Source organism: Epinephelus moara, chromosome 21 (genome assembly GCF_006386435.1).
Source record: "Epinephelus moara isolate mb chromosome 21, YSFRI_EMoa_1.0, whole genome shotgun sequence".
Lineage (NCBI taxonomy): Eukaryota > Metazoa > Chordata > Actinopteri > Perciformes > Serranidae > Epinephelus > Epinephelus moara.
Window position 1 is genome coordinate 8,850,512 of NC_065526.1, and position 17,086 is coordinate 8,867,597.

The 17,086-nt window shown below is 40.8% G+C and overlaps 2 protein-coding genes across 2 annotated transcripts; both read left to right on the forward strand.

Annotated features, from left to right (window-relative positions):
* espnlb (espin like b) lies at nt 1-5,463 on the forward strand. Its single transcript, XM_050075120.1, has 6 exons — nt 1-15; nt 1,738-1,870; nt 2,043-2,161; nt 2,460-2,639; nt 3,853-4,222; nt 4,346-5,463. The coding sequence occupies exons 1-6, from the start codon at nt 1-3 to the stop codon at nt 5,461-5,463; spliced, it is 1,935 nt and encodes a 644-aa protein (XP_049931077.1).
* Nucleotides 5,464-8,234: 2,771 nt separating this feature from the next.
* On the forward strand, nt 8,235-16,805 carry rab6bb (RAB6B, member RAS oncogene family b). The gene is made up of 8 exons (XM_050033450.1): nt 8,235-8,438; nt 11,193-11,251; nt 11,936-11,989; nt 12,478-12,583; nt 12,746-12,857; nt 13,001-13,094; nt 13,616-13,682; nt 15,740-16,805. Exons 1-8 carry the CDS (start codon nt 8,369-8,371, stop codon nt 15,802-15,804), a joined length of 627 nt encoding a protein of 208 aa, XP_049889407.1. The 5' UTR covers nt 8,235-8,368; the 3' UTR covers nt 15,805-16,805.
* Nucleotides 16,806-17,086: the final 281 nt, after the last annotated feature.

Genomic DNA, 17,086 nt, shown 5'->3' on the forward strand with positions numbered 1-17,086 from the left:
ATGGAGAACAGCAAGGTGACCAATCATCAGTGCAAGGACTGAAACACCTAAACTTAACATCAGTGAAACACATGTGTACTGTAGGAAAGGAGTCGTTATTAATATTACCTTTACTTTTCCTGCTATGAATGGTCTAAATTTATGCAACATCCAAAGGGGAGACTGACAGAAATAAATGTGAACCAAAGCCTTTGAGTACGATTATCTGCTGAATTAGATTGTACGTTGCGCTAAATCTCAAAAGAGGAAATGCTTATAAAAAACCTCTAAGTAATTTACATGAAAAATATCAGCAAAAATAAGCAGTATAAGATTAATATTGTCATTCATGATTGACCTTTCTATACTGTAAATGAGCATGAGCTTGTCTACAGTATAAAAGCTATAGCCTTGACTTGAATAAACTGACTGTATGTATCTTTTCTTTGCCTCCCTTTTTGTGTCTTTTTATCCACTACTCAAAAAAGAGCCCTTCTCCTCGAAATGATGTTCACATACAGTTAATTTGAAACAGCAAATACATTTTGAGGGAAACATGCTGAGCAAATAATGTTTTGTCACAAAAATGTTGATACTGAACATATCAGCAAAATGTTCACTAACCACTATGGCTGCGTATTGTTTAAAAAATGATGATACCATTCCCCTTAAAGTGACACCAATAGATTGGTGTCACTAGATTCAATACCCATGATGTGAATGGACGTTATCTAACATTACATAATGGTTAAATGGACTCAGTCAGGTTGTTTCAGGGTGACTTTGTTGCAACTGTGCTTGTTGCTGCTGTTGTGTTCGCTCTTGCAAAGCGGGTAGATGTTGAACTGACCTTTCGTCAGGAGGAAGGTGGATTCTGGAGACGGCAGCAACAGAAAGTTTGCTGATCTAGTAGGGTGTTGGTAAAGTCTGGGATCAGAACCCCGGCGCAAAAAGGGTCAAAATAGAGATCCTTCCATACTACGTGGTACTGGGATATTTTGGTTGATACCTTAAATGTGTTGAGAACTGATACCCAGCCCTACAGACAACGTATTTCATTATTCTCAAAATGCTCAATAAAAGAAAGGCACCAAAGCAAAAATGGATCACTGAATCTCTTAAAAGTTTGCAGAAAATAACCTGGCAGGGTATGTTTCTGCAAACTACGGATATGTTACATTTGTGGATACATTGTAACTTTATGTTTCCACATGCTGTGGTAATGCCTGGTCATGTTTAGGCACAAAAACCACAGGTTATGATGAGGGAAAGACCATGTTTTGGCTCAAAATACCCAGTTTTGGAGGCACAATCCCTCCTGGAAAAGCAGCAAAGTTTCTGCTACGTCTCGGTAAAAAAGTCCTGGCTGGAAATGTAGTGATGATTCTTAAAAAAAACAACCATTTTTCATGGTACTATCCTTGATGGAAAAACAGCAGTGAGTTGCTATAAAATCACCCACGTTTGGTGCTGGAAACACAGCAATGACACAGCAATGAGAAATCACAAGCATCACCTCCACCTTCTAATGACAAAGTCAGCTCATATTCTACGTCACTTTAAAAAGTGATGTCATATGAAACATGCAAAGTAATGTATTCGTGGTTTGTGGAAACGTACAATACAAACATTTTCTTTTGGTGACAGGACTGGCAGCAGCATATAAATAAAAGCACTTTTTAGTGTAAGTGGGAAAACAGTGTTGAACTGTCCCTTTAAACATGACTCACCCCTGCTGTGTGTGTGTGTCCCCAGCAGCCGGTGAAGGAGGTACTCCCCCTGCCTCGCCACCCTACCCCACTTCCTGTGACCTCTCCCTCTCTGACCCCCGCTGCCACTTCAAAGAAAATCACCCCGGGCTCCATGCAGCATGTACAGGTGGCGTCCTCAGGTGATTAACAGAGAGACCGCATGTTTGCATTTCATTATGTACAACTGAAAGTGAACCGACACTAGACACAATATTTTATACATGACTGGTACTTTTTATTGAAAAGAAAGAAATACTGATTCATTTTAAAACTCTATTTTTGACATCTGGCCTTTGCATCATTTGTTTACAGTGGTGACATCGTTCACTTATCTGAAGCCTCCAGAAAGGGACCTCACCCTGATGTCCCACATCAAGTCTATTAAGTCTCTGAGACAGGCCGGCCTCACTGCGGTCTTCACTGGACAAACGGTACGACCTTCAAGATAAACATAAACTCTGTATGAAGTGCTAAAGATAACATTAAAGTTGGCTGATATTGTCTTCAGGATACACTGGGAATAATACTTAAACAATGTGAACTGTACATGGGTACATGTTGTGGTGTTAAATTTGTTCTACTGGCGTCACAGGGGCTAAATTCATGCTACAAAGAGCAAGCAAGAAAGAAGAATATTGACCTGTGTGAGGTTTTTATGATGATATTATTTTCACAAACCCGGCTGTATCACTGACGCTCTGACTGTCTTACATGGCTGAACACTGACAGAAGCTTGAGAGTGAGGAGCTGTTGGAGGAGGTACCAATCATCGATGTGATCCTGGCTGATGTCGACTCCCTGGTGCCCACTCATGACGAAGCCGGCCGCCCCATAGCAGAGTGGAAACGGCAGGTGATGGTGCGACAACTACAGGTCAGGCTGCAGGACGAGGAGGAACAGAGGAGACAGGTACACATGTGTACTTTTATGTGCTATGTGTGAGTCTGTGGTCATATATGTTGGCTGTATGTGTTTACATGAATACAAATCTGTGTACAAAATCATATTTAGCAGGATAAGAAGAGGAAGATACTGGTTAAGTTAGTGGTCCTCAGACTTGGGGTCTGCTCTCAAGGGGGAGAATAGAGCCTCAGGATTAAGAGAGCAAGTAGCAGGATTGGACCCTCTGTAAAAAGAAGTCTTGTAGGCTTAGAGTACCATAAGTAGGCAGGTAATAACAAGCAGACCACAAGAAAACAGGCAGCAAAACTCTAATCAAATGATGAAGGAAGTGGATTGGTATAAATGGTGAGAGTCTGATGGGGGAAGTGGGAAAAGGTGAACAGAATATCCGGAGACTGCAGGGCTAATGAGGGACAGGTGAAACTAATTAGGGTGAGGCAGACAATTAAAACTGGCACAAAGGCAGGAAGTGAAGTGATCTGAAACCAGAGGAGAGGTGAGTAACAAAATAAGACAGGAAGCAATAAACACAAGAGAATGATTTATATGTGCCATGGAAAAACATAACCTCAGAGCAGGGCAGAGCATGACATCAGGGAAAAAAGGGGAGAGCGTCTAACATGGTAGGCCTTAATTTTAGAAGACATAATATGCAAATAAAAATGCTCTGTTGCTAGCAGGGCTGTCAAGACTCAAGATTTGACATGTAGTAAGATAAGATGTACAGACTCCGCAAAGAAGAAAAAAAACATCTGTCGAATAGCAAAAAACTCAGATTTAAAGTATTATTTCTTGGCTGGAAGAACTGACTTTCTGAAGTTGCGTGATCAGTGTGAGGTTGGAAATTACTTCTCCTAGACAATAAATAGTCTGGTATATAACCTCCCATAAAGCTGCAACATGTTTTTGCACCTGTTTTTTTATGTGTTGATCAGACGAGGTATAACTTGTTAATTAGTGATCTTTAAAGGGGCTGGAAGACATATTTAGTCTCCTTAAGACAGAGCCTGGTTAGTGTTTCCCCCTATTTACAGTCTTAGTGCTAAGCTAAGCTAAGCTAAGCTAAGCTAAGATGATACTGAATGGACAGGTGTGAGAACAGTATCAATTTTCTTATTTAAATTTTGGCAAGAACGCACATAATAAAAATTTTAAATTGCTCCTTATACAAAATCATCTCAAAGGATCGTTTGTTAAAATCTCTTTGTCCCTCTAACAGGGCCTGACTAACGGCTACACTCCAGTGGATGGCTGGAAGTACTCTCAAACCCACAACGCAGTCTTGGGGCCCTTTGGTGAGCTGTTAACAGAGGATGACCTGATGTACCTGCAGCAGCAGATTGAGACTGTTTCACTGCAGAAGCGCTGCCAGGCCTTTGAGCTGGAGCTGACCAGGTTGACCGAGGAACTGAGGGCCATTTTACCCGATCCAATCGTAAACATCTCCCTCAACAAAGAGGTCCTACAAAAGATGGACGCAGAGGGAAAAGTGCACCCGACTCTGCCAGTGTGGTGCAGTCGTGTGTCAGAGATTGTTCGGAGCATGTCACTGCTTGTGGCTAATCTGACCCACACTACAGAAGAAGGGGATGAGAGGAGGATAGAGGAAGGCATGATGATGGAGGGGAATGGTTTGCATGGAGTAGGAGATAGTTTAGGAATTGATTTAGACCAGGGCCAGGAGACGGTGCCAGCACATGGTGAGACCTCTAGTGGATGTAGGATTCCTCATATAGGGATGGCGTCTGCTTTTAGCCATCGTCTGGAGACCAACAGCTACAGCAGAGCACGGAGGGAGAAGGTGGAGCGGGAGATCCAGCAGTCTGGGGTGTCGGTCAGAAACCTCAGATCCAATTTTGAGGGTCAGATTGGTAGTATTTATCCCTTCGCTGGGGTTGTGAAAGGAGGCCAAGGGTTGAACAGCCAGGTTGTGTTTGGAGCTTCAAACAACCAGCATGCTAACACAGTTCTCAGCTGTGACGTCAGCCTCTGTGATCCTCCTACGAAACTTATACCTGTGATGGAGACGACCAGCTTAAGGAAAGAGCGTATAGTGGTGCTGTTCCTGAGCCACTGGAAGAAATCTGCATATGCTATATCAGTGAGAGCAGCGAGGCAGAGACAGGGACAGGAAGCAGTGTCAGGGAGAGTGACGGGAGCATCACCCCAACAGAAAATCACCTCCATGTTTCAATTCTGCCAACAACGCGGTGCTGTGGACAAGATGCTAAACTCCTGGAGGGGTAAACTAGAACTCAAAGACACACCAAAGTCCTGTTTGTCCTCCTCTAACTCCTCATGGAATCCACCACAGAGAGTAACCTTCTCCCCGGAGCAGTTCCTGCCAGACGTGGATGGCGCCGCAGTGACCCACGACAGCTTGACCCTCGAACTCTTCATGCTGGGATACTTCCACATCTTAGAGCAGGAGCTGTCGCCCGAGGAGAGGAAGATGAGGCATCTACTCTGCTTCGAAGTCTTTGACCACGTTGGCAGTTTCTCCTGGGAGATGGTGAGGGACTTCCACAAGGCTGTTCTCCAGGAAATCCAGGCCGGGAGTCGACAGTGGAGCGACGGCTTCGAGGACATCAAAGTTCGCTTCTTTGGGGACTCGAGACCCTGCCGCTGTCCCTTACCAGCATCATCATCATCACTGTTGCCAGATTCCAGACTCGTGCCCAAAGTTATAGTTCAAAGTGCTACTCCGGATGAGTGCGGCAGTGACACGGACTTCTCTTGTTTCAACAATGAGGACATTTGTAAATACATTGACCGCAGCTTTGCTTTCTGGAAGGAGAAGGAGGCAGAGCTGTTTGATTTCGAACATTAATGTTAGAGTTGACATTTTTGCACAAGCTGATGACATGTTGATATGTTTATTCTGACAGGAGATGAATAAAAGTCTATTGAGAATGCATTATTGATGCATTGTTATTGCAAATTGAATTGATAATTACTGTTATTAGCTGTAATCAACAAAGGCCTCCAAATTATGCATCTAATCTTCCTTTATGTCTATTTTCTGCAAACACAAAATGATCCTCACCACTTTAAAAAGATTTACACAGTATAAAACAAAAATTAAAAAGTGTGTGAGATAAACATGGATCAAGAGAGGAAAGACGTGGGCCCCACAGATTACTCATGCATAGGGCCCAGAATTTGGTGACGTCCCTGCTTGTAATACCACTTGTGCATGGAGAGGCGATTGTGAGTCACTGTAGCATCTGTCCTGCCCTCAATCTAACATGAGAGGAGGAGAAGTGAAGTCTGATAGTTACTGTTGTTTTGAGATACCAGAAATCTCTGTCGAAATAAAGTTCAGTGGTCTTTTTATGTCGTCAGCTGCCTCCTCTGCTTTTGAAATCCACAGTCCTGGTGTGGTTGGGTCAGCAGCTTCAGGCTGGTATACAGACAAGCTAACCATTTGTCACTTGTTCAACTCTTTGATCTTAAATCGTTGTCTCAATCCAAGCACTGGTAAAGCCAAAATATGTCTAGAGTCAGACAATCAAAAGTCTGATATCCAAAATCCCAAATCTGTTGTCTCCAGGTATAGACTGTTGAAAAGCCAACGAGCACAGGAAGCACAGGCAGTGCAACTCATGACAACACAAACCGTTCTGAATAACATTTCAAATGACACTTTATATGATGAAGATGTTTTCTTTCTACTATGGTCTTGCTACAACTGCCACATGTGAAGCTGATCAGATAGCATTATGTTGATGCACTCCCAGAGTTTCAGCAGTTTGGGTGAGTTTTGCGTATTCTTGCCCTGCTGTTAGTTAGTAGTCGGCTTAGAGGTGAAATGCTTCCTCCTATTAGTATGGAGCATATGTCCAGGTATTACACGTTGCACCTTTAAGATCTCAGAGGATTAATATAATTTGTTAACACTTCGTTGCCACTTCAAAGAACACTCCACTAAATTTAAATGTCAAAGTCAGTTTGCTAATCAAGTATTGCTAAGCATGTGAAAACAGTTGTATGATGTGTTCCCTGAAGTGATCGTGGGTTGGTCTGCATACAAACTGGGGGCTTGGAGTTTATATATATATATAAATTATTTATATTGTTATCATTAATGCATAAATCTTTAAGTAGCATTGTAATTTTGCAGCTAGTCGAAGTTTTAATTAATCTATTGATTGTTGGATCTATAAAATGTTAGTAATGAATGAACGCCAATTTTATATAGCCAAAGGTCACATCTTCAAATTATCTGACCAACAGTCTGAAACCCAAATCAGTTTACTATCATATTACATGACAAAAAAAAGCTATATTTCAGAAACTGGAACAAGGGTCGTTTTGAGATTTTCTCGTTAACATAAAACCTAAGCAGTTATTGCAGATGTAGTACAGAATTCAGGGGGATATATTGGCAGAAGTGGAATACAATATGATAAATAAGTTTTCTTTAGTGTTTAATCACCTGAAAATGAGAATCTGAGTGTGCCATGTTGCACCACAGTAGTTTCCACAGTAGTCCAGAGCAGACAAACATGGTAAACATGGTTATAGATAGGGCCATTATCAGACTGAAGCCAACAAAGAAAGGACTCAGACGCAGGACTCGAAAAACACAAGGTGTTTTTACTGAAAAAAAAACAAAAAAAAAACAGGTCGATGCACAATCAGTCCAAAAACGGTAACAAAAGTATCCAAAGGCAGAAGGCTTAAGCAGGTTCAAAATGCAAAATCAGGCCTAGTCTAAAGACACTAGGGAATATGGCTGAGAACAAACTGGCAACAGACAAAGGACAGCACAAGGACTAATACACAAGCGAGGAGAGGTAATGAGGGACAGGTGAAACCAATCAGGGTGGGGCAGCTAATCACACAGGAGGGAAACACACAGGGGCGAGAAGTAAAGTACCTGAAATGAGGCAAGAGTGAGTATCAAAGTTAAACAGGAAATACTGGCAAAAACTGAAAACAAGGAAAACATGACCTTAATGGGGACCTCAGGGTGTAACAGCCATTCTTTTTTCCACTTCAGCCACTGTAGTTGGCGGCTCTTCAGCATCGAGTGAGTGTCAAAAAAACACTGAGTCTATTTGTTTTGGAAAAGAAAAGGCCTCTGCAGATAATTCTGCTGCCTTTAAAAACCTCCTGGAAAAAAAAGAACACTGTGCTCAGAAGTTTTAGCTGGTTGCAGTCTTCAGTCCTCACCTCTAAATGCCACTAAATCCTACACACCGCTCCTTTAAATACTTTATATAGTGTTGTGCATTTTATCATTCACAATACATCACATTTTATAAGATGATATGTTTTATCAGAATATATTTAATTTGTGAAGTCACTACAGCTGTCAGATAAATATAGAGGAGTAAAAAGTACAATATTTAGAAACTTAAACTTTAACTTAAAACACAATGACTGAAGTAACTGAGTAAATGTGCTTTGCTACTTTTCACTGCTGGTTTTATCTGCTATCACTATGATCAACCAAACCTACATTCACCTTAATGTAACAGTAATTAATGTCTTATTATCTTTTATCCTATATCTACATAAAAAAACATAGTTTCCTACAGAAAGGTGACGGATTGAAATAGGTGAGGTCGCGCAGGCGCACAAGCACCCTAAAATTGACAGGAGGATGCTGAGCTGCATTCCCATCATTCTGTGAGGAGAGGAGGATCCCCCTGCGCACCCACAACGGAGGAGACGCCGAGCGATAAGAACATATAAAATAATCCAAGTTGAGCTCTTTATCTGCCACCATGTCAGCTGGAGGAGATTTGGGGAACCCCCTGAGGAAATTTAAACTCGTATTTTTGGGAGAGCAGAGCGGTGAGTCAGATCTTGGGCAGGTTTGGTGTCATCCATCTCTAATGCTAAACATGCGTATATGTAGAAGGCCATGTATGTAATCCTTACTGATTTTAAAAGTTTGGGCTGAATCTAGATGATGCGGCTGCCTGGCTTTGGGGTAATTTGACGCCCATGTGCATTTTGGCACAATCTGTGACTGTAGAAGATCTGATTAACCGGGAGAAAAAAAACCGCATGCATGTAAATTGCACCCTTGGATTAATTATAATCATCACGATCACTCAGCAATAATAGCCAATTGTGCTGCATATCCTTGAGGATTATTTAGCTGTCGCAAAGTGCCATATTGGCATCAAAGCAGGCGAAATGAATTCGGATGTTTTGATGTGCTGCAGTGACCGACAAATATGCTCAGCCTGTTTTCACATAACCGGTTTATTTCCCTCACATCGCTTATTTCCAACATAAACATCCTTTATTCCATTACATGACAAGAGTGCACCATTTTCCCTCACCTCTCGTGTTTTTCTGTCTATTTAGAGAAGATAATAAACAGTCCCCCATGTGTCAGTTCGGGACACACCCTAGGCTGGCGATGTCTGTAGCATCTCTAAACCTCGCAGTCTCCGGTTCGGTCCCATAAATAATCCAATAAAAACGGACTTGACAGCGCCACAACATTATACTATTTATTCAATAAGCCATCTATTCAGGGTGGGAACGAGTGCGTGTGTGATTTGGCCTGATGGCACAAATTCGGGAGGTGCTGATCGATAATGGTTTAGCGCTGTAAAGCTGCCTGAATACGTGTTCAGACATCAGACATCCAGAGTGGCAGCAGAGGAGCACATATCCCATTAAATACAGCAGCACAATACATACACATCATCAGGCCTGATATGACAACAGCTTGTTTGTGTCTTACATTGTCATGCTTCAGTGTGTGTGTGTGTGTGTGTGTGTGTGTGTGTGTTGCATGTCTATGAGGAGGCTGTGTGTCGACTACAAGCCTCCCTGTGTGTGTGTTTGTGTGGCCCACACTGCAATGTTGCTGTCCGTGGTGCTGAATCGAGGCCTGGTGTGGCCACTGCCCATCGCTGGCTTCAAAACTACTGCTGTCTGCATAGAGGGAGACTCTGCATGAGAGCCCGGGGCCTGCTGGAAAAGTCCAGTCCTCAGTCGTGTGTAGATGGGATGTAAAATGGTGCTAAAGATGGTGATGGTGGGATGTCAATAAGAATCCAGCTCACTGGGCTCACCTTGATCCTCTGAGAAGGCATCATCCAGCTTATGTAGGCTGCTAAATATGTGTTTTGTATCCGTCTGCTTAAGGATGGCCTTGTGCATTTTAAGTGGCCATTTTTGGACACAACTTCTGTTTTCTTGCTTGTCATTAAAAGCTTTTTTCCTCATCACAATTAAAGGAAGAATAAAACACAAGAGAATGAAACAAATAGTCCATCCATTGATCAGATGGTCACCAGAAAATTAATCCACCACTATATTTTATTTCAATATATATTCGTTTATATTTATCGGCACGAGTATAGCATGGATCGATGCCACAGACCACAGCATTTAAAGCCTTTATGGGCTAGATGGGCCTTTATACAAATACACACAACTGACGAGAAAATACATGCCATCCAGTACAAAACCAAAACAATCATACAAATACAATTATAATCAGAGTTATTTGATAATCAATAAATAATCCAAATCATGAAATTGAGCAAAACTGTAAAGTATCCTGAGGGTGCAGCTTCTCCAGTGTGAAGATTTTTAAATAAAAAGACACCTGAACCGGCATTTTTCACCATTTTTTGACATGTCATGGACAAAAATGATTAAAGGTCCAGTGTGTAGGATTTAGGGGGATATATGAAATGGAATATCATATTTATAAATATATTTTTATTAGTGTATAGTCACCAGAAACTAAGAATAATTGTGTTTTTGTTACCTTAGAATGAGTTGTTTAAATCTACATTCAGAGCAGGTCCTCTTCCATGTTGTTTCTACAGTAGCCCAGAATGGACAAACCAAACACTATCTCTAGATAGAGCCATTAAAGTTTGCACATGCATATGAAAACATGCATATGGGAGAAGTTTCAATTGGATGCAATCTGCAACCTCACCACTAGATGCCACTACATCCTACACACTGGACCTTTAATTAACTAATCTGAAAAGTGACTGAAGAATTTTACCTGCAGCTCTAAAAAGCTTCATCGTTAACTTTGTTTATCACCATAAATTTCTTTCACATTAGTTTGATAGTGAGGAACATTTACATAGCTTTTTTAGTCAAATTAATCTGCTTTTGGAAAACTATGCTTCTATATGTCTGATCTTCCTTTGAGAACAGAAAATGAAAGAAATTAACTCTAGAAAAAGCCAAATTGTGGTAAATTTTGTGATTTTTTGGGGGGGTTGGAAAAATGTCATGTTAGGACAGCTGAATGTTTAATTATCTGTCAGATTCTGTTCCAGGGCACATGACATTGCTTATGTTATGTTCTTTTAATGGCTTCTCTTCTTTGATAGTTTGATAGTGATGATTCCAGTGGTTGGATGTCACACTGCGCTGTCTTGCCTGTCATTTCCTGTCATTTTGTCACACTGAGGAACACAATGGATGCCCATTTTCATATCATTATGTCGACGTCATTCAGGACATTGTGTGTTCATGCGTTTAGGGGATGATTTATGATTCTTTATGATCTGAATTAACATTTAACGACAAACCGATCTCTGTTCTCTGTTCCAGTGGGGAAAACATCTCTCATCACTAGATTCATGTATGACAGTTTCGACAACACATATCAGGTGAGACTCAGACCAGAAAACATAGAAACTAATTAAGAGGAATTTATAAATATAGACATAGATATGATGATGGGAGTTCTTCCTGCATACACTCTATTTGTCCATTTCTTGCAATGTTTTATAACAATTTCTCTAGTAATCGTCCTCTGATGTTTGAATAAACAGAATAATGGGACTAATCACTGTAGGTTTACAATATTTTAAGCCTTCTATGGTATAAAAGTGACTGATTGAGAGCTGAATAATGTTACAATGAAAGCTTTCTGCCCTAAATACCTGCTTGATATACAAATTACAAATCACAGTCCATGTAAAATAAAGTAATTTGAATGCCGTCACTGCAGTTATCAAAAGGAAATGTTAGCATAGCAATGTTCGGCTCTTAATAAGCGAATACAGATTTTCCTGTCCCTTGCCTTTCTTAGAGGTTTGATACATAACAAGTCAAATGATTGAGCCCCGGGGGCAAAACAAATGAAATCTGTTTTTCAGTCTGATTCAATTTCAGTGCTTATTGGTTCTCTTTCTTTTCTTTGTTTTTAAACTTAACAGCTTTTTGTGCTTTCCTCCATTTAAACAACATTCAATCTGCTGAGAACAACAGATGGTGCAGGGAGACATTTGGCTTTTAAAGTCTGGGTTTACTGATGATGTTTCCCCCTCTTTGTTCTTTCTCCACTGCAGGCGACCATTGGAATAGACTTCCTATCAAAGACAATGTACCTGGAAGACCGAACAGTAGGAAGCCTTGATTTTCATTTAAAGTTAGCATGTAGATACACATGTGAAGATGAATTCATGTGTTTGTGCTCGAGCCATTGTAGCCAGTCGACACCCTAAGTAAGAATGCCCCAATTTCTACTCTGGTTTCACTAATCTTTGATTTGATTAGCTTAATTACTCTTCTCTTCACAGACTAACACGATTATCCTAAGGTTATTTCAGCTGGTAATAGCGTTGGCTTTTCTAGCCCGAAGGAGTCAAAGCCTTTCCCACAGATCATCTGCTTTAGCTAGCATTAATACTATTTCATAGTCAGGATATTATGGCTCTGTCAGCCTGCGCACAAGCTGATACTGGCTTATCCCTTTGGATGTGTGCTTACAAGGCCTTACATCTGTATCGTCTGTGTGTAGTGTGATGGCTAATGTTGGAACAGCTGCTGAACGTGTGTGTGTGTGTGTTTCTGTGTGTGTGTGTGTGTGTGTGTGTGTGTGTAAATGCAGGTAAGGCTGCAGCTGTGGGATACTGCTGGGCAGGAGCGTTTCAGGAGTCTCATCCCCAGCTACATTCGAGACTCTACAGTAGCTGTGGTCGTCTATGACATTACGAGTGAGCAGCAACCTGCTAATTTAACCTGTGTGCATGTATGCGTTGTAGTGTATGTTTTGATCCGTCTTTCATACATGAAACACAGTAAGAAGCACTATTTGTATATGAGATTTTAATGCAAAAAAAGAGACTGGATTTAAAGTAAGAGTTTGTTCTCCACAGATGTGAATTCATTCCAGCAGACCTGCAAATGGATCGATGATGTCAGGACAGAGAGAGGAAGTGATGTCATCATCATGCTAGTCGGCAACAAAACAGATCTGGAAGAGAAGAGGTGAGCATGTCAGATACAGCATTCAGCTATGAGAGATATTCTTCTTACTGAAAGGAAGCCTGTCGTTAAAAGCAACAAGTCAGTGCTGAATAAATTATCCTTCGACGTCGTGATGCTGAGTCTGGCTTGATTTTTTTCTGCAGGCAAATCATGATCGAGGAAGGAGAGCAGAGAGCCAAAGAGCTGAACGTCATGTTCATCGAGACCAGTGCCAAGACAGGCTGCAATGTCAAACAGGTGATCCCTGCAGTTTCACCATATTTCACTGCATTTTGGGCGTCAGTTGCTCCCAGCTTTTCTGCCATGCCCATGTCCCTCCAAGATGATCAAGTCACCAACGTGAATAGATACAATTTCTATGTGAGAATATGTGGAAAGAATTGGTAACAAGTGTGGTAGATAGTGTGCAGAAGGCGGATAGTGTGCAGAACAAACTCTAGTGGGTGCAGCACAGAATTAGCAAACAAAGGAAAAGGAAGAGGCAGTCGGCACTGAACATTACAAGCTCCTTAAAACAGAACTAGGATGTAACTTAGTAGTTAATTAGTGGACTAAAATATTTTACTTTATACATAAAACTCATAATATGTTCAAAATGGGGGCTGTAGTCCATTCAGGACAAATGTAATATTAATTTTATGCATGTTAAACCCTCCTACTCTTACTTCCCATCTTGCTTGCTCTCCCCGACATACATCTTCTCCTCATCCATCCTGATCCCTCCTCTCCTCTCATCTCCTCCTTTTCTCTCCTCCTAGCTGTTTCGTCGGGTTGCAGCAGCCCTACCTGGAATGGAAAGCTTGGACGACGCAAATCCTGAAGGCAGTATCCTTTACAGCCACTGTGACTCACTGTGCCGGGAGCCACACGGCCAAGAAACAGACAGCTTATTTTTAATCTCTTAGTGGTTGCTGGCGCTCGTACAAACAGACCGCCCAGCCTACTGTCTACTGAGGCATCAGCCATTAAACCTTTTTTGCTTAATAGAGAGGAAACGCACAGAGCCAGGAGGATAGTGAGGATGCACAGGTGTAGCACCACATAGTGGTTGTCTGGGAGGTGACAGACACTGAGGATGTGTGATGGAGGATGGATGAGGGACTGATAGAAATGAGAGGTGCTTATCAATATTTGTGAATAATTCAGGAAAACATGATAGATACACAACTAGTATCTGACTTTAGATTATGGAGTATTGCTTACTGGGTACCTATACTAAACAAATACGTGGAAAGAAATAAGACAAGAGGTCAGGGATCCAATATAAGATCCATTTGACAGTCAAAACTTCTGCTTTTTTTCTTTTTACTCAGTAAAATGCTAAGTAAATATTTTATTGGTACCCCATATATGCAAAATATTTAGGGGAGACTGGGGTTGGTTGGCACATTTTTTACTCTCTGCCGCATTTCTCCGGCACAGTTAATGTTAAAATACTCAAGACAGTGGCAAATAAAAGGTTAAGGTCAAAGCTATCAATAAAACTGTTTTAACATACACATAATGTTTTCTAAAATTAGGTGATTCATGATTAAAGTCGTGTTGTCCATGTGTGCCAACCTGCCCTGTCACGGAGGTTGGCACAATGCTATCATTACAAAAAATTTAAGCAAGCAGCAGAAACAACGTGAACATTTGATAGAATATCTGTCCATTTTATAATCAAATGATATTTTTACGGCAGCACAGTGCTGCAGTGGTTTTTGAACTTAATGACCTGCTGGAGCCTTTTTGAGTGTTTACAGTCCACAAACATGCTGGTTAGGTTAACTTAATAAAGGTTTTGTGATATGCTGAGTTTTATGATAACATATACCGCAATATATGTTGTGATTTATTACCTTTTTTATTGCAAATCAAAGAAGAACTTTGTCATAATCTGTTTGTCTTTTTTATCTAATAAGATTTTTTTGTTCAGTCTGTTCATCTCACTCAATCATTTTTATCGCAGCGACCTGCATCTAAAAAAGCACTTGATTTTATTATTCTGGAAGACTACCAAAAGTTCAATTTGTATTTGCATATTGATAATTCATATAATTAAAAAAAGATATTGTGTGTCCATGTACTGATACAATATTGCCACAAAAACAATTGCGATACTGTGCGGTATTTTCCCCCCACCCCTTATGTTTTTACATACAGAACTAGATATAGCCTACTCCAGTCTAATTCCTGGGCTTCAACAGCAATTATTGAGTTGCTGTAAAGTCAGGGAAGCACAGTATTTGTATAATTTGGTTGTTGCATTTGTAGGGAGCATAATGCTTATATGGCATATGAAATATGGCATAGCTGCAGAAAAAAAGGTGCATTTTAAAATAGTTGTTTCAAACCTGGTTTACCAATGACATTGGCTTTATCTTAACTTACACTAATAGTGTAATACTTGTAACAGTTTACAAGTTTAAGACTGATTTGTGTTTAGTAAAATGACCGTATTTAACACCATTTAGGGAAATGCTGATAGGTGACACCTAAAGTTAAGGTGGGGGGGCTGGCGGAGGGGGCTTCAGTTTAAAGAAACAGCCCCTTTAAAATGTCTGAACACGTCCCTGACTAGAAGTAACACATTTCCGATATCTCTGTCGAACACAGTTTCATAATACATTTAGTCCACAGATCACATTTTTACAGTGCGATAAAAGCGACATGTTACCCTAATCAACAAAATGTTTGTGGCGTGAGTGCAGGTGAAGAAAGCAAACATTTTGATGTTCTCTGTGATCTTTAAAGTACCAGACAATAGCTGAGTGCCAGCCAGCCCTCTACCCTGTTACATGTGTGCTGTAATTTCAAGCATTTGACTGTGACATGACCGGTCATACTATCTGACTTTTTCTTCTCAACCACCTGTCTTTCCCTTAACTGATGATTCTCAGTGATCGACATCAAGCTGGACAAACCAGCGGAGCCCACTGTGCCCGAGGGCGGGTGCTCATGTTAATGCAGAGCTGAAATCGGACAGCTCCCTTCACACCATAGGCTTGTTGTGTTGCTTACTACTGGTTAGCTTCCAGTTGACTTCTCTAATTGGATATAGGATGCGGGCCTTGTATCTGATTGGACAAATCAAATGTTATCTTTCAGTCTTGTTCAGTTGTAAAATATTGTATACTTTGTCAATATGTAAGTGACTGGAGGAGAAAAGGGAAAAAAAAAAACCCAACCAAATGTTGAAATGAAAACGAACAAAAAACAGTTTTGGAAAAATGAAAAAGGAGAAAACGGGAAAACCAACGGAATTCTTTTCGCTGTTATGTTTTGTATTTTTTATATATAAAAAGGGAAAGCACCAAAAATGATGCCTAAACATAGAGGGAGAAATAACAGGGAGGTCGGCCGTTTTTCTAGATGGCCGAACACGTCTGAATGTCTGCAGCACGCATGCACGTTGATCTGATCTTTGACCTTTGACCTTTGGCCTACCCTCCAGGGTCTCTGCACTCTGGAAGGAGGTTGACTATCTTAGAATGTTTTATAGCATCTCTCTATAGCATCTCATGACAAAATGTATCTCATTTGATATTCCCACAAGAGTCAACTTCCAGTAGGTTCACCTAACAGTAGCTGTGAAAATGTGGCACTCTATCTCTCTATGGGTTTAACTTTTATAGAACAAACTGTACTGTGGTTTAAAAAAAAAGAAAAGAAGTAATAAAAAAGACAACTTACTATCACAACTCCCTCTCCCTCCAACCACTCCTCCCCCCTTCCTCCTTTCCTCTAACCCTCTGTCCTTCCCACTCTCCCCATCCCTCCATCCCGGTAATACACATATAACGATCCACTGTAATGCACTGCACTGTATATAATAATGTAATATGTATGTTGTGAACGTCCCTCTGTAGAAGTGGTCCTTGTTCACCAGTATGAATAATGTAATAATGTTTAATGATTAATAAATTACAGATTAAAGGGCTTCACTCTTCTAACCATCAACATCCACCTGGTAGCACAATGGTCTACTCTATTTAATTTGGGGTTTTACAGTTTCACATCCTCATAGCATTTCAAGCCACAAAGAGAAATAGAAGAGGCCAAGTTTGGTTAGATTTCACACAGGTTTTCATGTCTGCAAAGGTTCTGTATACAACACTCAGAGCATTAATATAGCAGCATACCACCACTTGCTGTGTAAAGATACAGTGGAGTGATGGCGTCCTGAGCAGAGAATGAAGTCACGCTCCCGCTGTATGTTTTGTAAGCTTCGAGCTTCTCTGTTCTTT

Bases quoted from the DNA above. Each gene is read 5' to 3' on its own strand.
- espnlb (XM_050075120.1), top strand. The intron at 2,640-3,852 runs GTACACATGTGT...TCCCTCTAACAG, and splicing joins AGGAGGAACAGAGGAGACAG to GGCCTGACTAACGGCTACAC. The intron at 4,223-4,345 runs ATGAGAGGAGGA...GTGAGACCTCTA, and splicing joins CCACACTACAGAAGAAGGGG to GTGGATGTAGGATTCCTCAT.
- rab6bb (XM_050033450.1), top strand. From the start codon at position 8,369: ATGTCAGCTGGAGGAGATTTGGGGAACCCCCTGAGGAAATTTAAACTC. The intron at 11,990-12,477 runs GTAGGAAGCCTT...GTGTAAATGCAG, and splicing joins TGTACCTGGAAGACCGAACA to GTAAGGCTGCAGCTGTGGGA. The intron at 13,683-15,739 runs GTATCCTTTACA...GATGATTCTCAG, and splicing joins CGACGCAAATCCTGAAGGCA to TGATCGACATCAAGCTGGAC.